The 25429-nt window shown below is 45.1% G+C and overlaps 1 protein-coding gene and 2 non-coding genes across 3 annotated transcripts; all 3 read right to left on the minus strand.

Annotated features, from left to right (window-relative positions):
* Positions 1-1202: 1202 nt before the first annotated feature.
* RPL3 (ribosomal protein L3) lies at positions 1203-18318 on the minus strand. Its single transcript, XM_086928365.1, is given in 12 exon segments — positions 1203-1325; positions 1659-1778; positions 1887-1982; positions 2383-2484; positions 5318-5478; positions 6049-6235; positions 6686-6821; positions 8239-8407; positions 10494-10686; positions 13610-13639; positions 13641-13823; positions 18211-18318. Coding segments are annotated over 12 exon segments (1530 nt in total). The 3' UTR covers positions 1203-1280.
* LOC147748622 (small nucleolar RNA U83B) lies at positions 2105-2197 on the minus strand. Its single transcript, XR_015300244.1, has one exon. It is a non-coding gene; the product is annotated as a small nucleolar RNA U83B (small nucleolar RNA).
* On the minus strand, positions 5927-6019 carry LOC147748623 (small nucleolar RNA U83B). The gene has a single exon (XR_015300237.1). It is a non-coding gene; the product is annotated as a small nucleolar RNA U83B (small nucleolar RNA).
* Positions 18319-25429: the final 7111 nt, after the last annotated feature.

The raw sequence follows: 25429 nt of genomic DNA on the forward strand, positions 1-25429 counted from the left end.
TGCTTAATGGGCGTTTTCACGCAGCTACAGTTCACTATGGGGGTGTGGTGGTCCTGATCACAAGGTCAACGTGCTTTAAAGTCCTCTCAGTGTTAGGCCTGCCATAGGGATGTCCTTTCCCATTTTGTAGGGGGGGTGGGGAGGTTTGGCTTTCCCGTTGCTTTAAATAGCATTGTCACAGTAGCAGTTTAAAAAGGATAGTCTAGTTTGCAATGGCAGACCAGGATGCCATTGCTCCTAGGTCACACCTAGAGTGGCACAACCATTGATTTAATCCCTGGGGTGACTAGGTTGCGTGCCCTGGATATTAAATACTAGAACTCAGTGAAGTTTGCCTATGCAAATTGTGTACAGCCAATGAAACGTTTTGGGGGCCAGGGGAGTGGTCTGGCTAGCAGACCTTAGAACAGTAGTCAGTCACCAAAAACCTGGGGGTATACAAAATAAAAATGTTTCCTTGCACTTTACATATGTGCATACTACCCACGAGTCTGACCTTCTCTGCGCTGTGGCAACTTCACTATGGCACAGCCAAATTCATTGAAACCCAAAACAGCACAATCGTCCAGTTCAGTGACAAAACTGGTGCAGTCATATCTAACATACTGCTTATTTTCACCAGCACTAAGCAAACCAGAGCTTCAGTAAAATCTGAAACTCAAATCGACCCCCCCATCCCATTGTATTAGTCAGTGGTGGAGCGAGTGCAATGAGCCTGAAGGTAAATAAAGACATTGACACCGTAACTGTGAATCGAAACCTACAGCAATCTGGGTTTAGTGGGCCTCTAGGCCCCGGTGCCACTGCACCAATGGAAGCTACAATCCTGATCAATGGATTAAGAATTTATGTAGCACAAAGCACTGCGCAACACCGACAGAAAACAGCACACTCAGGAACAGTGCTTGCAGTGTAATTGTGTACTCATGAACACTTCCCAATGGTTGTGATAGTGTCGTAGCAGTATGCAGCGGATCACAGGTGTCTGAATACTAATGCCCCGACTGAAAACCTGCTAAATCGTGGGGGTCCCACACAGACCTTGGCAGTTAGGTGCAGTCTTTAACTACACCGCGAAAAATGCAGACAGTGAACAAGACTTGGGGACAAAGGAATCCTAACAATGCAACAGGTAACTGGAAAATTCAAGTGTACTTTCATCCAAAGTATGCCATTCCTTGAAAAAGTACCCAACCGATAACTCCAATATTCAAAATATTTTTTATTAACAAAGAGGCATATTGCAGAGCAACAACTGTTAGTCCATACTGTCCAATGAATTATGCAGTCTCCTCTTTGGCGATGCGGTCCTTTTTCAGTGGTCCCTGTAAAGAAAACATTGGGTTAAAATGTGATTGTGTGGTTACAAGCCTTTCGAATGCATTCTCATCCACAAAACGAAAATGCTTAGGCAGGCCCACCAACGGCATACAGCTTAAAACGTGAAGCTACTGACCACCTGCCTATCCTTCCCGCCCTCCCCCACAACCTTATGCACCAGAAAGTAAAGTTTGCACGCCAATTTTAATCTGGTAATTAATAATTACACAGAAGTCTTCAAACTTCAGACTCCTCCCCTCAGCGTTTTATAACCGTCAATCTTTCAGTTACACGATCACTGCCCCTCAGGGGGGAAATCACAAATTCCAGTTACTTACCATAAAAGCCTTCTTTTCCTCAACAGTCTGGAAACGACCATGGCCGAACTTGGAGGTGGTGTCAATAAACTTGAGATCAATCTTCTCCAAGGCACGCCGGCTGCTCTGCACCAGGAGGGACTGTGGGTTGACAAGAAATTTCAATAGTGCAAAGCAGATGGTTTTGATAGCTTTAAGGCATTAAACATTAGCTTCTCCCTAGATCACATCCCCAAAAATTGAACTCACCTTTCGCAATGTTAAAACTCGCTTTTTGGTCCCGATAACACAGCCCTTCAGCATAACAAAGTCATTTGTCACCTCTCCATAGTGAACGAAGCCACCCTGTGTGAGGACAAAGGTGGGTAAAGTTTAGTACCACCACTGAATGTCACAACACTCCCAGCAAACACCAGAGCCCAGAAACCTGCATACAACACTGCATCGTACATACAACAGCAGAGGGGTGCTTCTCAGAAGGAAGGCAGCATGGAAACACTCGTCATGTGAATTCAGGCACTGTGCCCAGTGCGTGTTCCACTGCTTCATCACAGAAGGCATGGTTGGGCACAGAAATGCAATTTAGACAAGGGGGCTAGTACCAATTCTGAGCTAGCCAAGGACGACTAGAATTTAATTCAACTGCAAAATGGGTGAAGCTGGGAACCCTAACTGAAGGACAAGGAGTGAAGACATGAGGCGACACCTTTGACTAGTGTGAACAGCAAAGCCTGTGCTCACTCACCAGTGGGTTGATGCTCTTGTCCGACAGGTCGTAGTCCGTAGACGCGTTGTTCTTGATCACCTTGCCGTCCTTGGTGTGGAAGCCTTGACCAATCTTGTAGATCTGGAAGCAGAAAGGGAAGAGCAAGGTCAATACAGCTGTCCAACTGAAACGGAGATGCCTCATTCGGCTGTACACAGAGTACAGCACTGCTAGCCAATCTAAGAACTGAGCACTCACACGATGTTTATGAGGTTATGGAAAACTCAAAATGCTCTCCCTTCTAGAGAAAAGACAACATTTCATCCTCTGGGCATGGCATCAAGTTTTCAAAGCATGTCGGCTTGTGCACAACCGCCCTCCTTTTAGCATCTACAGAAGACCAAAAATACTCTAGTATTCTTCTACGGTTGTATGAGTGCCGAGGACAATGTTGGTAAGAAAGCCAACAGCAGCAAAGGAGATCAAGAAATTACGAAAACTTGGAAAAAGAATTAAATATGGCTAGCGGGTAAAAACTAAGGGCCATATGCATCAAACCCTTTTGAGATTCCTAACCGCATCGCTGTGGCGGTTATTTTTCCGCGGTGCGGCTTTATTCTAAAAGCTGCGTTACATGACGAGCTCGGCTTGTCATCCGCACACGACCGAGGCGGACGACGAGCTGAGCTAGTCAGCAGCGAAGGGGCTAAATAGCGATTTAAGTAATCGCTATTTAGGAATCGCAAAATGGTATGTATGAAGAAATCGCTTTTTTTAGCGATTCCTTTATCTTTATCATTTTGCGAATTCGCAATTAAGGAATAATTTCCAATGCATTCCCTATGGGCCAGGAGCAATTTGAGAATTATTGCAAGGGTGCAGGGGTGTCTCAAAGACACCCTGCTGCACCCCTGAAATGTATATGAGTGTGCATATGGCGTACATAGGGCATGTGTGCATCACATGCCACCTTCAAAAATGCTAAATTGTGCATTTTTTGAAGAATTCGCAAGTTACCATCAACTACAAGTTGGCCGTAATTTGTGAATTCTTAACCATAATTCGCAGCCCAAAAATGCTACATACATAGCATTTAAGGAATTGCAAAATTGCGATTCCTTAAATGCTATGGCAAAATAAGGAATCGCAAATCTTTGCTATTCCTCATTTTGCAAATTTCATACATACCAAAAACATGCAAAACGGCCTTTTGCAATTCGCAAAGGCCGAAATTCTGGGAATTTCGGCCGTTGAGAATCAAAAAAGGCTTGATACATATGGCCCCTAAGTGGATAACTGGGTCAGAACTGATTTCTAGAAAGGAAAGGACAGCTGGCTGGTGCGAGCACATGAAACAGTCTAAACCAGTGTTTCCCAAACTGGGGTCCGCGACACATTTCCAGGGGGTCCGCAGGCAACAGTTTTAAAAGAACAGAAAAGTTTTATATAATTAGCAGCTTTCCAGCAACTATAAAAGTGTCAAGATTATAAATGGATAAATAAATGCCAGTGATTAATGTACCTGCTGGAGCGTAAGGAGTGTTTTGTTTAGTGGCAGCATTGACTAATGTAGCACAGAGGGTTAATGTGCCTACTGCAAAGAACGTGTAACATGCATTTTAAAATGTAGTATTTTATGTGCATATATTCGTGGTTACTGCTTTTGTCAGATTTTCATTACTGTGCACTTCATAAGTGACAATCGTAAAGTAGCAGAGGGACCTATAAACTGTCAAAGAATTGCTTGCAAACTGCATGGTTAGTAACTTATGTTTCCCAGTTAGTCATTATCCTGATGCTGCTAAAAAGATTTGGGTAGAAATACATTTTTAATGTCAAGTCAGCGCTAGCCACTGTGTTATATTCTGAATCCTGAGTTTGTGCTTTTCCAGACCAAGCACTCTTTAAACATTTCATATACACACTGATTTACATGTATGATTCAATGTCTATATGAGTGATGTAAAGTGCTCTGACATCCTACAATGGTACAAGATGTGCTATGAAACAAATGAAATACATGTGACAGAGGGGCTATTACTCCAATATAAAATACTACGGGCCACATCAGTTTTTAAATGCGTGAACAGGTTAGCGCATGCATGTACATTCCGGCTCGCTAAATAGGTTTTGCAACTTGCTATTTGGAAGGGGCATTCCCTTCCAAATAGCGAGTCTCAAAACCATGTACAAATGTTTTGTGGTCGCAAAACACTTCTAATTACCACCTACTTCAAGTAGATGGTAATGCATTCGCAAAGGGGAAGGGGTCCCCAGGGGACCCCTTCGCAAATGCATGCAAAATTATTTTTTAAGGGCAGGCAGTGGTCCCAGGGACCTCTGCCTACCCATAGAAAATGAAGAAAACTGTCATTTTTTTTTTTTTAAATGAATGGTAAGCGGGCTGCATTTTTTTTTAAACTGCATTATTTAAAAGCAGTCCCAGACATGGCGGCCAGCACAGCAGGCCACCCCAAATGGGAGGGCAGGCATTCCCAACGGGCTCGCAAATTGCGAGAGACTCAATAATATTAAGGAACCTCGCAATTTGCGACCCCATTGGGAATCCTAAACAGTGTTTAACACACTGTTGTACATTTTATTTAGCAACTCGCAATTTGCCACTTGCAATGTGTTGTCAATTGCGAGGCGCTAAATGAAATGGTCATAATCCGGCCCCAAAATAGTTAGTACCTTGAGTATTTGTTGTGTGCACATGTGTGTATTTTTTTTAATTACTGTTTTAATATTTGAAATTTAAGTCATACATATTGCTTTGGGGTCCCCGGCTTCCAGCAGTGACTCAATGGGGGGTCCTCAGGAGTCAAAAGTTTGGGAACCACTGGTCTAAACCATAAATAGTGCGATAAAAGGCTGAATACATGGCGCAATACAAGTCATTTTAGCGACAATGTTAATGCTTATGGGTATGCCCTAGGAGTCTACAATGACGCACACACTGGGCCCTGCGTACCTTTTTGTTGACTTCTGTGCGATGGTGGTAGCCTTTCTGACCTGCACGGGCCACGGAGAAAGCCACGCGGGCTGGATGCCAGGCTCCAATACAGGCCACCTTTCGCAGACCTCTGTGGGTCTTGCGGGGCAACTTCTTGGTGTGCCATCTGCTAGTTACACCTGGAGGCAAAAGCAAAATAGTTAAATAATGAACACGGAAGAAGTTAACCCCCCCAAAAAGCACGATTGAAGTGTCCTGCTCTATTCTCTGGAAACTACCTCAACTCCCCATTTGGGGCCGTTTCTACACAGAACCCTTCTATACCAGCAAGATTTACTTCTCGGCCCCATTCCACCAGGGATGTTGGACAACAAAGTCCAAGTTCAAATAAAAAAAACATTCTGCATTTCAAAGAAACAACCACTAGTCCACCCCAATACTGCACACTTTAAAATAAACAAATAATCCCAGCAACACGAGACTTCCAGAAAGTATCTAAGGCGCACCACATCGGTATAGCACACCACGTCCTCATTTGTCCCCAAGCGCTAGACAATTTTACTTCTCTATACCCCATACTGACAACCCCAGCTCCTCCCCTTATAGTCATAAAACGTGTACAAGCTCGGGGTTCTCAGAAGGAAGGCAGCATGGAACAGTTCCTCATCATAGTCGGACGCTGTGCCCAGCGTTTATTCCATGGCTTCATCACAGAACACCCCCTGGATATGGCTCGGTGCCAGTCTCACCTTTGTACCCATGGCCCTTGGTGACCCCGATGACATCAATCATCTCATCCTGTCCGAAGACTCCACCCACGGCCACCTGCTGCTCCAGCTTCTCGCGTGCCCAGTCAACCTTCTCCGCCACCGTGCCCCCGTTCACCTGGATTTCCATGAGGTGAGACTTCTTCTGGCGCAGAGGAAGCAGGCGCATCTGTGGAAGAGACAAGGGCTGAAGGTTAACCGCTGTAAGATCAGGTCAGTTTTACCAAACTCAAGTTGGGGTCGCAAACCTACACTGACTCATCCAGTAATTACCTCAAAGGGCAGCAACCCACCCTGTAGGACTTAAGAGCAGTCATTACCTTGGGCAAGTTTCTAGAAATCAAAGTGTGAAACCAATTACCTAGCGGCCGATTTTCCATGAGAGGTAACCAAGCAGTCAGTAATCGACATTCAGCAGCCACCGCCTGAGGCAGTATCCTATGTCCGCCCGTCGATAAGTTCTCATCACACTAACTCGGTTACCTACGATACAGAGCTGCAGGCAAACAGGGCAGGCCCCGGTATTTATGGACGCTCACAGGACTGGGATATGCGAGCCCATGCCTGGGATTCAAGAGCAGGGGGATAGTAAAAACCATGTGATATGCCAGCACCTTACCTGCGTGTGTGCAAGCACCCGGATGACCTGGCAGTACTTCTTCATGCTGGTGAAGTCCTTCTCGAGCTGCTTCTTGCCCTCATCGTCCTGCCACTTCTTGCAGTACTTGGTAAACGCCTTCTTCTTGGACTTGTACCTTGTGGGAGCAGAGCAACAGTATTGGCACAACCCTTCATCGCACCAGCGAGCGGAAGGAGTTGTCTGCCAGCTTGAGGCTTCGGCTCATTACCAGCTTCCAAGGAGCTTTTCCACTGGCAAGCGGAGCCTGGAGCTCATCAGGCACCGACCATGGTGGCCGGAGCTGAGCGGAGCTGCCATCATCCCAGAGACATAAAAACAGGTGCAACAAAACAAGTGGCAAACGCCAACACAACAGCATGCAGCTAGCTTACATTTCCTACTCTGTTGCTCCTGTGGAGCAAGCCAAGGGCTAGCAAATCCAGGTTTAGGGTAAAACCGCCCCCTTGCCCCCCGAATCCTCCACCTAGATGCAAACGCGCCTCAACACCTCCAATTACCCGTGTGGCAAATTTAGAAGCACTGGATTATATGACCAACGAAAAATGCGCCCAAAAGCTAGCCTACTGAATTAGGAGTTTTGCAGTTTGCTGCAACAGCTAATCAGGCGGGAAAAGCCACACGTTAACACTGGTAATCAGCATATCAAACAGGTCAATATTTAATTTACCTGAGTGCCAGGTAAACAGGAGTCATGCGGATAACAAGCTAAGAGTTAAACTTATTAGGAAGGGCTTATCTTCCAATACTCGATATATTAATTAATGCATGATCCCCCACCATGGGGAATGTAATCCGGGAACAAGAATGTAGGCCAGGTGCCCAGTGCCACTAGATTTATGGGAATAATTAGGGAATGTTCAATGACTGCCGGAAGGAGGTAACCCTCTCCTAAGGCCTGAGTGGTGTACTGTACATAACCTTTGGCTCAGCCGGTGCTGCCAACACGAATCTCAACAGTAGACAGATTAGCTGCCAGTCTCCCTTAAGGGCTCTTAAAATACTTGGGTGAAACAGTTTGAGCAAAAAAACCGAGTATTTTATATTGAATAATTGGTGGGGAGATGTTGCCGAGCTTATAGCAAGGAACTAGATGCCAGCAATTCTTACAGTAACCTATTCAGAAAGTGCTACCACTCTGCACATAGCAAACCAACTCATTCCCGGTCTACACAACGCGTTCCCTTTCTATACATACACACCGATCTACCCAGTTTCAAATATTAGCCAGCATAGGTTTTCAAAGTCGCTGCACCAGTCGGTATTATCTGTTAGATCCCTTTGATTATTTGTTTTACTTGTGTTTTTGATTTACCTGACGATGACTATGCTTTCACTTATTTGTACCCCTTGCATTATTGATGTAACTGTTCTACAATGCTCACTCTTATGCCTTCCCCATCCCACTTATTATCTACAATTTGGCCATATCTAATGGGCTGTTTTGTATGCACTGTAAAGCGCTCCGATATCTGCAAAGATCTGGTTCGCGCTATATAAAACTCTCAAAATAAAAAATAAAAATGCAAGCTCACCAGTTCTTGTAGAAGCGCCTCTTGCATTCATCGCTGATGTGCTCGGCGAAGACAGTCTTCAGGGCGCGCAGGCCTCGGGGGGTCTGAACGTAGCCCACGATTCCAACTATGACCATTGGTGGTGTCTCCACCACAGTAACTGCTTCCACCACCTCCTTTTTATTCACCTCTGTGCAAAACAAAAAGTCAGGGTTGACGTTGCCGCAGCACTCGGTGTCACAGCCAGTGACCCCTTCATCGTTCCTACAAACACTACTGATTATGCTGAACAGACCTCTGGGTGGTTTCAGAACTGGGTCAGAACACGACATTCAGCAGCGACCGCCAAAGGCGATATTCTGACCGCCCGTCGGGGTTCTCATCACTCTCAGCTCTGTGACCCTGCTTCAGATCGGGCCACTGGGATTCAAGGCCACGACTATGACAAACCTAGCGAGTACAGAGTGGTGCATGGACAGTGTTCATGCCATGCGCCAGACTATCAATGCCCTGCCCTTCAAGGAAATCTACATCTTTAAAGAAACCAAATATCCCAAATCACTTAGTCTTGCAAGAGATTATACATTAGAAGGCACGTCCTGTCACTACATAAAATAAGAACATTTTCCCTGCGTAATTGCTGCATTTTCTTCAAACTGTACCATATTTGGAGGGATCAAGTAAAAGGTTTATATAGCACAGCGGTCTAACCTTTTTACTACTGCAGACCTTCAATTTACTATGGAAGCCTGAGAGACCAGCCTAAGCATTTTGGGGATGTTAACCGCAAAACAAATTACCATACAAATAAAAAATGTATGCCCACAAATAAGTAAATCTTACATTTTATATGGTAGATTGGAGCTTTTCTAAATTCAATTAAGGCCACTCATCCACACTATATGGTTTAATGCACTTTTACCACTCAAACCAATCTGAGGAAGCCCACTGAATTTTTAGCCTCCAGGTTTCACTTTTACTCAACATTAACTTTTTCGATTTTACATTTATATGCACTTTATACATTCGTTAATTTTATACACAGCCTTCCTTGCCGAGCAGGTTACAGAGACCCCCAGGCAGGGGTTCCCCAAACCACAGGTCCTCTGACAAACATTCCATCTGCAGTTAACTGTACATGAAGTGTAATGCCCACACCATAAACGAAAAATTCAGATTACATTTGTGGGAATTAATTTTTCCGGTAGGAAAGCTCAGGTGTTTAAAGCGATTATTTCAGCGGTGGGTCCGAGGCTGTGCACAGGGAATTAGTGTCGAGTATTTATAATGCTAAGAGGTTCAGCCCTGTGACAGAATACAGAGTGAATGTGCCAGTTCAAAAAACAAGGTATATGTATTACGGTATTACGTTACACACTTAAATTAAGCTGGCACAAAATGAAGCCATGGCTGTGTAAAGGTTCACAGTGCTTTTTAAAGTTGTGTTAGTAAGACAGCAAGTGTACCCATGACAGTAACTACAACCAACAAAGTCCAGAACATTTACACCCGTCAGAGTAACATCAAATCCACTGGACAAGCAACAATGATCTATTGCCTCCACCAGACTTCAACTCCCTGCCCATGAAGAAATCATGAAGAGGCTAGGGACGAATAAGTCACCCTTGACAAGACTGCAGCAAACACAATCCCTAACATGGAGCTCTTAAGTGAAAAGATTAAGTCCAAGAAACATGGTGCCGAGGCCTAGAGGCTGATCGCAAGGACTTAGATTTCACCTGGAGCCAGATTGAAAGAACAGCTTGGGACAGATAACTGGGAGTCCTGGTTGATGGTCTACACCCCAAGGGCGGTAGAGGGCACACTTAAATCATTGTACCTTTATAGGTTTCCATTAAAAGGGTAAACTCAAGATTCAATCAATTAAAGCCTGTACCAACTCAAGCAGCCTTTATATTTGCTTATTAAGCAATCAGACTAAGTTACACTTCAGTCAGGTAGAGAGGAGGTTTGTTGGTGCCGCCTTTATCATACAGGAAATACGTTTCTCCCCTTTCAACTTGCAGGAACCCAATTGTTTAGAAACTGCTTTAATAAAAAAAAATTGAAGTTTTTTTCTCATCTAAGTGATAAAGCTGGGAAACGTTAGTATCCAGTCCCCCTACCAGCTTTCTCTACCTGTCCAAATACTTAAAATTAACGCAAAAAAAGCACACTCCGTTTGGGTTGAAAGCATGTAATACTGTATATTTTCAGTGCCCCTGAATGCATACCAGTCACACCAACTTGCCAGGAGATATTTAGAACATACTCACTTGAGCCTGGACGGTCCACCTCACGTACAATGTGGGTCATGCCAGCCTTGTAGCCCAGGAAGGCAGTTAGGTGGATGGGCTTGCTGGGGTCATCCTTGGGAAAGCTCTTCACCTTGCCACGGTGGCGCCTGCAGCGCTTGCGGGGCAGGAATCCCAGGGACCCGTGCCTGGGAGCGGAGAACTTTCGATGAGACTGCAACCAGAAAAAGAATTGAGCCACAATGTATAATTCATACATTTACAATAATTAGTACAGGATGAGTACCCCATAAATACCCCCCCCCCCCCCGAAAAGTCATCCTGCAACAGCAGTAACTGCTTGTAGTAAAATCTTGATCTACCAGTGCCTTATTTCTTCCAGCCCCAAATGTAAGCTACGAGGATACAACATTGAGAGGATACATGCCAACACAGCAGACTCTTACTGAGCGGTGTTTACCGCCCAAGCCTACTCTAAACAAAAAGCCAAATGCTTTTGTTTTGAACTCTAAAAGATTAACAGCCCTCAATAGTTTATCCAATATGAATATTCATTTCTATAAAAAAAATATATATAACTGACTAGCATATAGATTCATCATCGGCATGTTTTAGAGTCTGTAATAGCGATTATTAAGGAATCGCTATTACAGACTCACAAAACTGGATTCATGCAGAAATCGCAATATTTATTGCGATTCCTACGGCTTCCTTATTTGCAATTAGCTAATTGCAAATAAGGAATAACTCCACATTTATTTCTATGGGCCTAAAGGCCCATAGGAATGAATGGGAAGACACATCAATGTGCAAATCGCTATTAGCGATTCGCATATTGAGTTGGCGATTTCAAGGGTGCAGGGGTGTCCAAAGGACACCCTGTTGCACCCCTGAAATGACATTGGATGCTGGTGTTACGCACACACATGTCCCAAGGACATGTGTGTGTGTGTGTGTAACATACAACTTGAAAAAACGCACTTAAGTGCATTTTTCTAAGTTTCCGCTATTTACGAGGTTTGACTTCGCGGTAACTAGCAGCCCTGGATTGCGAAATCGCAATTTTAAAATGGTTCATGCATTGCATATAAGGAATCGCAAATTGCGAATTCTTATATTGCGAGAGCATGTACCATTGATTAATCCCAAATGCAATTTTTGCGGGCCCAAACGGGCGATTCGCAGTTAGCGCTCGCAAAAATGCTTGATGAATCTACCTGTAGGTCCTTGTACTTATTGGGTGCAATTATCACCCATCGAAGGTTTAGGAAATGTACATATTGTAGTGCTCCCGCACTAAAATAACTGACTAGGGGGTTCCAGTATTTTACTGCAACAAAGTATCATTGCAGCATACTACTGGATTTAATCAATCTACCTCGGAGGAAGTGTTTCTAGTGGAAAGTAAGAGGAACCATTTCACATTTAAAAAACCTAATCATGTAGCTTACAACATTACGTTTTTTAAATCCATTTTTAAATTTTAGCCTGAAAGCAATAGTTTTGCTATTTTTACCTCATGAGAAACCTCTGCTCAATTTAATGCAATAAACCCCATTTGCACATGTAAAAAAAAAAATAGTTGTATACATGCGTTGACTTTAAAGCCATAACTATTGAGCTTTCCAAAGCTTCTTTTTAAACATGCGGATAAAGTATTCAAAGAAGCAGAGACCAGTGTATTGTCCCGCAATCCAACTTCAGTAGGAACCATGCATCTATAACTTTGACAAAGTTTTTGGATTGTACCATTAAATAGAAGGTCAGATAAGCAAGAATTTATCGAATGACACTTGTGCAAGTCATGACACAAACCAATAAAAAAAAAAAAAGACACTCCGTATTGGGGGGCAGATTTACTACTGCTGGCGCATCTCTGCTAATCAACAGGGATGCGCCAGAAGAACTGTGATGCATCCGCCCACCAGTGAGCCACATTTACAATGCAGCACACCATGGCGCACGGATGGGCAGATGCGCATCACATCCCCCAGCGTAAAGGCAGCGCATTGCTGGAGTTGAGTTGCAAGCACAACCCAGCTCCAGCAAGGCTTTGGGTGGCCCTATCCCCAACATGCTGCATCAATCCTTGCGCCTGCTTCAAGCAGGCGCAGAGTTTTGACGCAGCATGGCCTTAAAAGTGGCTGAATGAAAGCTACAAGATTTCACTCAGCCACTTTAAGGAGGCGTTCCTGCACAGAACACCCCCTGAGCAGGAACGCCCACATATGGCACAGAGCGTTACAACGTGACACATCTTGTAAATAGCCCACAGCACGGCACATGCTTTGCGCCACAAGTGTGACGCAATGGCAGCGCAAATCTGCCGTAAGGGGCTTGTAAATGTACCCCCGGGCTTTACACATAACCACAGGAGGTTGCACGAGTTAATGACTGTATAGCTGCGATATATATTATGCTGCAATTGGCTTAGAAGGAAATAACAGTCCAGAGCAACGGGTGGAGTTCTTAATATACAAACTCCTAATCGACACGCAACCCTGGCTAGGATTTACTAGGGAAAGAATACTTAGCTCTTTTAACAGAAAAACGTACGTTTCTGTGCACAGTACATAAAGGATAGCATTACCGAACTAACAGTAAAGATCCCATCACCAACCTAAACCAAAGCTATTACGTCTACCAATAAAGTTGCCGCACTACATGAAAAAATGGCTCACTGAAATGGCTAACAAACCCCTTGGCTCAAGTGGCACTATACTGATAACTTAGCAGCACTGTAATGTACTATATAAAGCAGGCGATTCTTTGGCTCAGAATCGACATACAAGGCTTTGAGGCTCAGCATACGGGACAACAAGCAAAGGTGATACACTTACAAGCCTGCTTTATGATGGTACCACAAACCCGCTGAAAAAGTATTAATTATAAATATTCGGAGCTGGTTAAAACCTAAATTGGCAGCCATAAAGAGCCAGCAGGCTTATGACACTCAAGAGAAAAAAACCCCTTTATTTTAGCCGAATAAACGCCTCCATCTGGAAAATAAAGATGGCAATGGGTGTAACAGCACCGCCAGGCTCTCCGGGAACTGAGGAGAAAACCCTAATGAACAGGATGGCACAGATAAACAGAGGATGGCGGCGATGGGCCCGTAGGAATACAGCACAACTCACCATTATGAAACCCGGGTCTCCTGCGTGAAAAAGAAGGAAGTAACGTCACTCTCGAAGTATTTATAAAGCCGACGTAAAGGCGTGACAGACAGTTAGCGTTCAGCCTATCAAATGTAGAAAAAAGCTGGCCGTAGCGAGAACGAGGCTTGACACGCACAAAATGCCTAATAACAGGTATCGGAGGGCGGGACAAACAGAAAACACCGAAACATTTTTATGCGGCAAGATAACACCTTACGAAAAGATTATCCATTTGCAAAATAAAGTGCGAGGTAAAATATAAATGAAGTATCCTCTTCAAAATCATTCTGGTTAAAAAACACTTCGTAATCATCTTGAAATGATAGCCGGTGAAACGGACGCAACAACTGAAGCTGCGCTGTGCATATAAAGAAGCAGAAGAGAGACTAACAAGGATCCAAACGGAGTCCATCTTGGAAGGAATGTATTTTTTTTCGTCTTGGTACATGATATGCATTTTTTGGGTTCCTACGAGAAAGCGATGCCTGGAGCGCTACGATCGCTGCTGGCTTAGTAGTTTTCACATAGTTATCCGTTCATATTTTACCCCAATATAAACTGTTTTTCGTCCTGTAGAGATGGTTTGAACAGTGATGTAATTGAAGTTTTCTTTATGTTGTGGTAACGGAAATAGGGGTGAGGATGTGGTCTCACGGATAGCCTATTTATTTATTTATTTATTTATTTATTTATTTATTTATTTATGCGATTTTATATAGCGCGAACTTTACCCGAAGGTGTCAGAGCGCTTTACATAGGACCCAGTGTCAACCATAAGGACTGATGGTTACAATCAGAAAAACAGATTTGCAAATTTTTGACTAACATAAGAACCAGTTGAAAACATACGGATTTAGGATTACATGCGTTCTAAAAGATTTAGGATTATATGCGTTACAAAAGGTACAAACAGAGAAAAGAATTGCAAATGTACAAGAGATAGAATCACACAAGGAGGAGATACAAATGGATATATTCTAGGCCTAAACTAGTAATATCTCTATCAACATAGGGAGGGGATACACATGGATATACTCTAACAGTCACATAGGGGACTAGTCGTTAGAGTTATCTCTATATACATAGGGAAGGAATATGACTGGATATACTCTAAGAGTCACATAGGAATGGTGGAGAGCACAACGGTCTACAGCATATACTAGTGATTAGAGCTATCTCTATATACATAGGGGAGGGAAAGGACTGGATATACTCTAAGAGTCACAAAGAGGGCAGGCACGTGAGATAACGAACTTTACCCGAAGGTGTCAGAGCGCTTTACATAGGATCCAGTGGAAAACATAAGGACTGACGGTTACATGCATAAAATGATTGCAAATTTTTGCATTACAAAAGAACCAGTTAAAAGCATACGGACCAGGGATTACATACCGACTTTGGAGCTGGGAAACCAAGGCTCGAGCCTCGGGGTCAACTCCACATCCTGTGATTCTGGGCAAATCACTTCGGGCCAGATGTAGGAGACCGAATACTGGTCGGTAATGGCCAATTTCACCGTTACCGACCAGTATTTGGGTATTGAAATGTAGGGGGCGTGTAATTTACAGAATCAGTAAATTTACAGATTCAGTAAAATACAGAATCAGTAAATTTACCGATTCGGTAAATCCAGATGTAGGTGGCACTGCAAACAGTACCACAGGCCCCTAAGAATTCGTTATTTACCATGTAAAATGTAAATTGATACTTGTATAGCGCACTACTCACCCGCAAGGGTCTCAAGGCGCTTGTACGAATACCGTTGTGGAACCCATCCTGGCTTTTCCTGTGAGGCGTGCACTCCTGGGCACCCCCAAGGTGGAGGCCAGGCATCCTTAGCCTTGTGGGGGCCATTTTGGAGATTAAGCAAGCTATTGCCCAGAGTTGCAGAGTGGGACTCCGTGATTGGAATAGGCACAGAGGCGAGAATTATCAGGTCCGTGGAATTTTGAGCCCAAGACCTGCCGAGGCGGGGAATTGAACCCTGGTCCCGGGCTAGACCTCTGCATCAGGGTCTGCCGCTCTAATCCTGTGTACATGCACATCTGTGCATATACACCTGTGCCATGTGGCGCACATACATGGCACACAAGCCAGAAACAGGGGTGCAACAGGGTGTCAAAGTGACACCCGGTCCCCCTTGGCAATTCGGTATTTTTACCGATTCGGTAATTACCGAATCAGTATTTGCCATTGATTCCTTTGGGCTTCAAGGCCCATAGGAATCAATGGCAAATACCGAATCAGTAAATATTGAATCGGTAAATACCGAATCCTACAGATTCGGTATTTGTTACCGAATAATTACCTACATTAGATTTACCGATTCATGAATACCGAATCGGTAAAATTCGGTATTTATGAATCAGTAAAACTAATTTACCTACATCTGGCCCCAAATCTCCCATGCCTACTAAAACGAGCATTTGCAATGCAATGGGTCTCGCGTTTGCGAGAGTTTGTGCTATTGGCATTGTAAATGACAATGCCTTTTATGTATGTGTTTTGAATACCTGCAAGCAGTGCATAAACACTTTATATCTATAGTCCTTGGCCTGGGCTACATTCTTAGCAGAAGAGCGTTTTCTCTCCAAAGGCTCCATTCCTAGCTATCTTTAAAAGTCCATTGTTCATCCTTGGAAGTGGAACCCCCCTGTACCTACCCTTGTGATTAGACTAGCATACACTACCCCTTCAACTTATATTAATGACATTTGAGTTACCATCTTTTTTCTGTAACCAGGTGGCAAATCAATGTCTGATGGCTCTTTTATGAGGGTACCATTTAAAAGAAAGTACAACTATGTTCAGCCCAACAGGATCATTCAGATTAGCAGAAGAGATAGGTGAAAATAAAGTTTTAAAGTATCATCAAATAATAGATGTTTCAGCACAGTATAAAGTATTTTTTCGATCACCACCAACCAGGTCCAATCAATCATACTGCTCAGTTGAGAAGACATCGGATATGAGCTAATGCTAGTCCATTGCAATGTGAAGGACAGGCTAAAGAGAATTGAGTGTCCCATTTTCTTAGCAGGTTTGGACAATAATGTCCTTGACTCTAAACAGAGGTGGACTAGAAATTGAAACCTACCATGGCAAAATAATCAACCTAACCCCACAATGCAAAAGGCCGCTTCTAGAGGAGGTATATCGTTGGGCCAGGGCATCCCATCCTGCTCTGATAGCAGCCCCTGGCCTAAAGCCCACCAGGAAGATCCTGAAGTGCCATAATGGCCAGTCAACCCTGACTCCAGCCTTGCCGCTGTACTCTGGGGTGTACTTAACAAAGACTTACTTATCCCTTTCACAACTCTAGTAAAATTCCTCTTTCAGGACATCTCTGATGATTGCTTCATAATTAATTAAAAATGTGTTATTATTTAATAACAAATTAACCAAGGCGGCGATAAGGAAATAGCAAGAATGGATCCTCTAAATAATTGCAATGCTCCAGCTAATATTATGAAAAAATTTAATGGGACAACTACATTTATCTCAGCCATTTGTACTCAAGAACCATATTCCAGTCCATCATTTTCTTCACAAATTTTTCGGCTCCAAAGAGTGTCCCGCAATATGCAAATGGACTTGGTCCTGCTCCAATAGGAACAGTCCAGTCTAAACTGTCCGGACAGGTTCAGGAAAAAACAAGTTATTTACCTGTACACTGTGTTTCTCCAGTATTTATATCTTTCATAGATTCACATGCTTGAATCGTCCCCGTCGTCATGGTGGGACTCTCACGGTATTAGAAATATAGCAGTACAAAAGTAAAAAAACTCCATGAAAAACCAATACAAATGCATTATACTTTGGTAACCCATCACCATCATTATATGGTCCAAAAGTCAGCCAATGAGACGCCATTCCTGAGATCACAATTCCCCAGCAGAGCCACCAAACCTCAGATTTCCAGCACCAGTGTGAACCAAGGATAGTTATCGTGAGGTAAAAGTGGCTTATCTTACAAACGGGGAGGTGGGCGGGCCACATGTGAATCTCTGAAATATATCAATACTGGAGAATCACAGTGTACAGGTAAGTAACTTATTTTTAGGTCTCGCCTTTACCATTCCGCAGGAATGGGAAATGGGGAGAATTCAAGTCGGCAAAATGCTCTTCAAACCAAGGGCTTTCAGCCCCGCGTTTTTCTTGCAGTTCACATAAACATGCATGCGCATTCACGGCCAGGGCTTCTCCTCCCCTAGCAGCACCCCTCCCACACCAGCACCTCCCCCTCCCACACCAGCACCTCCCCTCTCTCTCCCCGCAATCACAGCCTTGCCCTAGCAGCACTCCTCCCACACCAGCACCTCCCCCCTCCCACACCAGCACCTCCCCTCTCTCTCCCCGCAAACACAGCCTTGCCGTCTGGTTTACTTCCATTTTATTTGCTTCGCAAACACAGCCTTGCCCTATCAGCACTCCTCCCACACCAGCACCTCCCCCCTCCCACACCAGCACCTCCCCTCTCTCTCCCCGCAAACACAGCCTTGCCGTCTGGTTTACTTCCATTTTCTTTGCTTATGAAGGGGAAAATCCCTTGAAATTCGCACGCAGAACTCCCAAGCTACCTTCTGAAGAGGCATCCGAGCTGACTGGCTGGCGGTCTGCCCTCTACCACTTTCTATTTTCTCGGTGATTCTGCGCTTCTCTCGCTCATTCACTTTCAGTTTCTCCATCGCCTCCCACGACCTCTCTCCGGTTGTCCTCGCTATCTCTCGCACTCCCACGTTTTTTCTTGAGTTTATCCCTCTTTCTCGCGCCTCATCTCTTTCTTTTCCCACTCTTTCTTCATTTCCCTCCCTCTCTTGCCTCCTGACTTTCCTTCTTTATGCTCTTTCCTTCGCAACCCTACTCTTGTTACTTTTCCCTTCTACCCTTCTCTAGCTGTCTCCTTTCTTGCCTCGCATTCTCTCTCTCTATATTTTCTTTCTCCTGCTCCCTTCTCTCACCCTGCATATCCTCAATGTATATATGTCGTCCATCAATGTATATCTGTCGTCCACTCTCTCCTACACCCCACTCCCTCCTACACCCCACTCCCTCCAAGACGTACGCATTTAGTATATAAAAGTATGCAGATGCATTTGCATAAATATTCCCGATTGTGCGCGTTTGCAATATGTGCGAGATGAGCAAGACATTTGAAACAGAAACATCAAGGCATTGTATTTCCAGTGATTGCTTGCAATACGCCATTTTTTTTTCTATACAATAAAGAGGTGTGCGTGGTAGGTGCAGGTTTTTTTAGCTCCAGGACTAGGTGACAGGCATGCACGGCAAGACTCTGCATGTAGAAACAACGGGGCGCTCTTGTTTCCACAGAAATATGGACATATCCAAATGTTTACAATTCACCATTTAAACATTTAACATATTTTTGCCCTCTGGTTTACTTCCATTTTCTTTGCTTCGCAAACACAGCCTTGCCCTATCAGCACTCCTCCCACACCAGCACCTCCCCTCTCTCTCCCCGCAAACACAGCACCATTGTACTTCGCCTCCCATTCACATGTAGTCCAACATAACAACGTTCAGAAAGAAACTCTTTAAACCAAACATCTGAGAACCTCCTCAAAAACAAAAGATAAAGGGACACAGTCACAGCTGCACGTTCTGGCAGACTAGCTTTTGCACGGATACAATTCGAGGTTCAATGTTCAAAGTTGGTTGGTTGGTTGTGCGCTGACCTCATCCCGTTCCCACTCCGGCTCACCAGGGGTGATTCATGTGGCCTTCTTTTATGAAACATTATAGCGCTGCTGTCTCGGTGGCTTTCAGGTTCCGTCTCCCGCGCGGACAGCGCCGCCCCTCACCAAGGGCACAATGAACCGGAAGGGCAAGCTCGCAAAGAGAGGAAAGACAACTGCCTCGCAAACAGGCTAGCAATGCAGCCCTTGTTAGTTTTATATTTATTTTTATTTTTTTAATATATTTTTATGGTGTTTTACAGCAAAACAGTAGTTGTTAGTTGTATCTACTTATTATTAGGCGTTAAAAGTTACAGTGTACAACGATGAAGTGACTAATAGGATATGCATCACATTCACTCACACGCAACACCACTCACACACGCAACACAACTCATCCATGCAACCCCACTCATCCACGCAACACAACTCATCCACGCAACCCCACTCATCCACGCAACGCCACTCATCCACGCAACGCCGCTCATCCACGCAACGCCGCTCACCCACGCAACGCCGCTCACCCACGCAACGCCGCTCACCCACGCAACGCCGCTCACACACGCAACGCCGCTCACCCACGCAATGCCACTCACCCACGCAACGCCACTCACCCACGCAACGCCACTCACCCACGCAACGCCACTCATCCACGCAACGCCACTCACCCACGCAACGCCACTCACCCACGCAACGCCACTCACGCAAATCCACTCACACCCACGCAATGCCACTTTTACCCACACAGCACCACTTTCAGACACACAACGCCACTCACACCCACGCAAGCCCACTCTCACACACGCAACGCCACACTCACCCATGCAATGCCACTCACACACGCAACGCCACTCACACACACAACGCCACTCACACACACAACGCCACTCACACACGCAACGCCACTCACACACACAATGCCACTCACCCACGCAACGCCACTCATCCATGCAACGCCACTCATCCATGCAACGCCACTCACCCACGCAACGCCACTCACCCACGCAACGCCACTCACCCACGCAACAACACTCACACATGCGACGCCACTCACCCACTCAACGCCACTCACTCAAAGCCACTCACACCCACGCAGTGCCACTTTCACACACACTGTGCAGTGCACAATAGGTCTCGCAGTAGGAAAGTTTGAGCTATTGGTTTTGTAAATGACAAAGCCCTTTATGTTTTTAAAATGAAAACAAAAATAAAAGGCATTCTTATTTGCAATTGTAATAGCTCCAACTTTCCTACTGCGAGACCTATTGGCGACGCCAGTGCTTGTTTCTCCAGCATTGAATCTTTTATAGATTCACATGCTTGAATCAGAATAGAAAGCAGCATCTCATCCAAAAAGTGTTTTAAGGGTAAGACCTCTTTTTCTTTATTGTTTAAATATTGCGCTTTCAAAGACGACAAGATCTTCTAGCTTACATAGTGGATTGTGTGTCTCAGAATGTTCAAAATAACAAAGACTACATATAAATATATGAAATATCATGAAAACAATCATATGCTGTATTACTTCATAAACAAAAATATTCTTTTAAAATAGAAAATACCTTAAAGAAACAGTCAGTGTAGCACAGCCTGTCCCACCGCTGAATCTCCTTCCCATACTGTGTCCAGACAGTAGTGCCTGGTGAATATATTGGCATTTGACCACGTTGCTGCTCTGCAAATGTCTGGTAGCGATACTTGTGTGAATAATGCAGCATAAGTAGCCATCTTCCTTGTCAAATGTGCTTTAACCTTTGAAGTTAGAGGCCTTCCAGTCTTCTCATGACAGAATGCAATTGCTGAGGATAGCCATCTGGAAACACTATTTCTGGATAATGCCGAACCTTCCTGGGAGGGGTGAAAGTGATTAACAGTTGTTTTGACTTTCTAAAAGATTTTGTTCTGTCAGTATAAAATCTTAAGCATTTTCAGACATATAACGTGTGAAGAGATCTTTCTGCTATAGAAGTTGGATTTATAAAATATGTAGGTAGGACGATAGGTTAATTTAGATGGAATGACCTCGGAACTTTCGGAATGAATTTAGGATTCGTTCTCAGCACAACTTTGTCTTTCTTGAACTGCATAAAAGGTTCAGATATCGAAAAAGCTTGAATCTCACTGACTCTTCTGGCTGACATAAGACCCAGGAGTACCCCCATCTTCCATGATCAGCTTTATGAATGGGTTCGTAAGGTGGCTTCAGCATTTGAGTAGGGACTGTGTTAAGTTGCCAAGGTACCGCCGGACGTTTTATTGGAGGGAAGACCCTGAAAAGACCTTTCATAAACTCCTTTATTACTCTATGAGACCAAAGAGAAAGCTGTCCAGACCTTCTGCGATATCTTGAGATTGCCGCAAGATGCACCTTTAAAGATGAATGTGATAATCCTGCTTTAGCTAAATACAGTAGATATGGAATAATTTGGTCTGGTGTTGAAAGCAAAGGGTGTAGAGAGTGATCCAAACACCACTGTCAAAACCTTTTCCACTTTGCCTCATATGTTTTATTGGTGGAAATTGCTTTTGAGTGAGACAGAATATCCCAACATTCCTGAGGAATATTCAAGGATTGGAATTCGTGGTCATGAGGTTCCAAGCTGATAAATTTAGCAAGCTTATTTGGGGATGTACCACTTGTCCTTTGTTCATCGATATTAGACCGTGCAGCGGTGGAAACTGAACACGAGGCGAAACGGAAATTTGTAGAATCTCCTTGTACCCGAACTTTCTCGGCCATGCCGGCGCAATGAGTTTCAGGTGGCAAGGTTCAAATTTAATTTTCCTCAACACCTTCGGATTCAGAGGGAATGGAGGAAATGCATTAGCAAACATTCCTGTCCATTGAATTTGAAGATCATTCCCCCATAATCTTCTTTGAGGGAATCTGCTTGCAAACTATTCGCATTTCTTGTTGTCTCAAGTGGCAAAAACATCCAACCCTGGAGTTCCCCATAGGTGGAATATCTGTAGAAGCCGATGTTGATCTAGTTCCCATTTGTGGCATAGGCTTGCCGATCTGCTTAGGGAATCTGCCCAAGTGTTGTGGATTCCCGGGACATGCTTGTAGAGTGATATTGTGCTTCAGAAGCCACTGCTAGATTTCCTGTGCTTGTGTTGCTAAGGTTTTTGACCTTGTTTCTCCTTGTTTTAGAAGATAAAACATAGTGGTTGTGTTGTCCATTCTGAGAAGGACTGGGGAATCGTGAATTCTGGGAAGGAAAGCCTGAAGACCTAAAAACACTGCTTTTAGTTTCAACCAATTGATGTGCATCTTCGCTTCTTGCCTGATCCAATGACCTTGTATTTCTAGGTCTTGCAGATGTGCTCCCCATCCCTGCAACAATGCATCCATTGTCATTGTGTAACTGGGAGATGGAGGTTCAAAGAGTAGGCCTGTAGTGACATTTTGTATTAACCCCCACCATGACAGTACCTTCTTTATTAGTGGAGTGATAAGGACTAGATCCTCGAAAGATCCGTGAACCTGAACCCATTGTAGGTCGAGAAGTTCCTGAAGTGGCCTCATGAGGAGACAGCAAATTGGGACTAACGGAATGCAGGATGAAAGCATTCCCAGCATAGATTTGAACATTCTCACTAAAACTGGCTCTCTTTTTTTAATCTAAGAACTCAGCTTTAACATTTTCTGAATGTGTTCTTATGACGGATATGCCTTTTCTTCTCTTGTGTTCAACACTGCCCCTAAAAACTGTAGAGTCTGGGATGGTTCAGAGAGGATTTTTCCAAGTTTACCTTTAGACCCAGGGACGCAAATATATTCCTGCAAGTTCTCAGAGAGTTCTGAGTGGACTGATACATTGGACATTTTATCAGCCAGACATCCAGATACGGATAGACCTAGGGCTAGATGTAGGTAATTTCCATTTACAGACTCTTAAATACCGAATTTTACTGAATCGGTATTTAAGAGTCTGTAAATGGGAAGGGGGCAGATTTAGGTAATTCCGAATTTAGGAATACCGAATCTTTAAGATTCGGTATTTACCGATTCGGTAAATACCGAATCGGTATTGCCCATTGATTCCTATGGGCCTTGAAGCCCATAGGAATCAATGGGAAATACCGATTCGGTATTTACCAAATCGGTAAATACCGAATCCTGCAAGGGTGCAGGGGGTGTCACTTTGACACCCTCTAGCACCCCAAGTACAGGCTTGTGTGACATGTGGCAAACATACATGCCCTAAGGGCATGTCTGTGTGTCACATGGCACAGGTGTGCATGCACAGATGTGCATGCACACCTGAATTCGGTATTTTACCACACAATAGGATTGTGTGGTAAAATACCGACTCTTAAGGGCCTGTGGCACTCTTAGGAGTGTCAGCTACATATGGATTTACCGATTCAGTATTTTACCGAATCGGTATATTTACCGAATCGGTAAAATTACCGATTCAGTAGGCCCCCTACATCTGAAAAGCCTAATACCGGTCGGAAACGGCCGAAATCGGTCGTTTCCGACCGGTATTAGGGATCCTACATCTGGCCCCTGGTGTCCTTATTGTCTCAAATATGCTGCCACTGGCGCCATGCACTTTGTGAACACTCTTGGTGCGGAACGGAGACCAAAGGGCAATACTTTGGATTGGTAGTGGCGCCCCGCCACCTCGAATCTGAGATACCGTCGTTGTTCGACGTGTATTTAAACATGGAAGTATGCATCTAATAGATCTAAAGATGTCATATAGTCTCCTCTGTTCAGCATTAGCAGAATCTCTTGCAGCTATAACATTCTGAAGAGCTGCTTTCTGATATACTTGTTTAAACCTCATAGATCCATCACCTGCCTCCACTTGGTACTTTGTTTTTTCCTTATCACGGTAGGAGTGGCCTCCAACCCTGCTAAGGGCCGAGTCGCTCCCCTGCCGCCGTTCAGCCTGTGATCTGATTTCTGTTTTGTCTCCCTCCTGCCTATTTGTATTTTGTTTGTTTTCAGTCTACCAAAGCCGTTGTAGCCCACCTCCCCCGCCACCCCCCCTTTCTCTACTCTCTTGACCCGCTTTCCCGCTGCTATCCCCGCGGCCACGCCTGCTCACCGCCCGCTCCCGCCTCCCAGCTGCTCCTCCCTCCCTCCACACCTCGTATGGCGACCGCTGCCCGGACGTGCGAAGGCGTGCCAAAGGCAAGCCCATCTGCGCCTGGACCGCGCCCAGCGCCAGAACTCCTGGACCCCGCACACACCACAACTCCAGAATCCGATACGACGCCAACACTCCCCACGCTCTCAACACTGGCCGAGACCACCGCTGCTACCAGGCCGCCCCGAAAAGCAACCACGGACCCTTCTCCTGCCACACCTGCAACTTTACTTGCAACAGAACCTCCAAAACCCCAAGGAATGGATCCAACCACCTTCGCAGCATACTCCTCAACACCCGCTCTGCACGAAAGCACGCCGTCGAGCTCTGGGACCTGCTCAACACCACCGCCCCTGATGTTGCCTTCCTGACCTAGACCTGGTGGAACCACTCTTCGGCACGTGACATTGCCATAGCCATCCCAGACGGCTACATGATCTCCCGCAGAGACCGCACCAACGGGATGGGAGGAGGTATAGCCATTTGTCCACAAGTCCACCCTCCAGGTCCACACCCTCGCAGACGACTCCCTCAACTCCGCCGAACACCTTCACTTCTGGATCCACACCGACCCCAACACCACACTCAGAGGAACACTCATCTACAGACCCCCCGGACCCCCGGCTCAGTTCAGTGAGTCCACCGCCGACCTCGCCAGCACCCACGCACTCGCCTCCACGGACTACATCCTCCTCAGGGACCTGAACTCCCACCTCAAGAACAACAACAACACCAACTCCACCGCCCTGATCGACAACCTCGGCCTCCGACAACTCGTCACTGAACCCACCCACGCCGCCGGCCACCCGCTCGACCCAGTCTTCTCCACAAGCACACACGTCACCTTCAACCACACCACCGAACTCCACTGGACTGACCACCGATGCATCCACTTCACCTTCAAGAAACCAACCACACACCACCGCACCCAACAGCTGCCTCGCCGCTGCTGGAGCAAAGTCACAGAAGACCAGCTGACCTCCACCCTCTCCCAG

This window comes from Lissotriton vulgaris, chromosome 1_1 (genome assembly GCF_964263255.1).
Source record: "Lissotriton vulgaris chromosome 1_1, aLisVul1.2, whole genome shotgun sequence".
NCBI classification, from domain to species: domain Eukaryota; kingdom Metazoa; phylum Chordata; class Amphibia; order Caudata; family Salamandridae; genus Lissotriton; species Lissotriton vulgaris.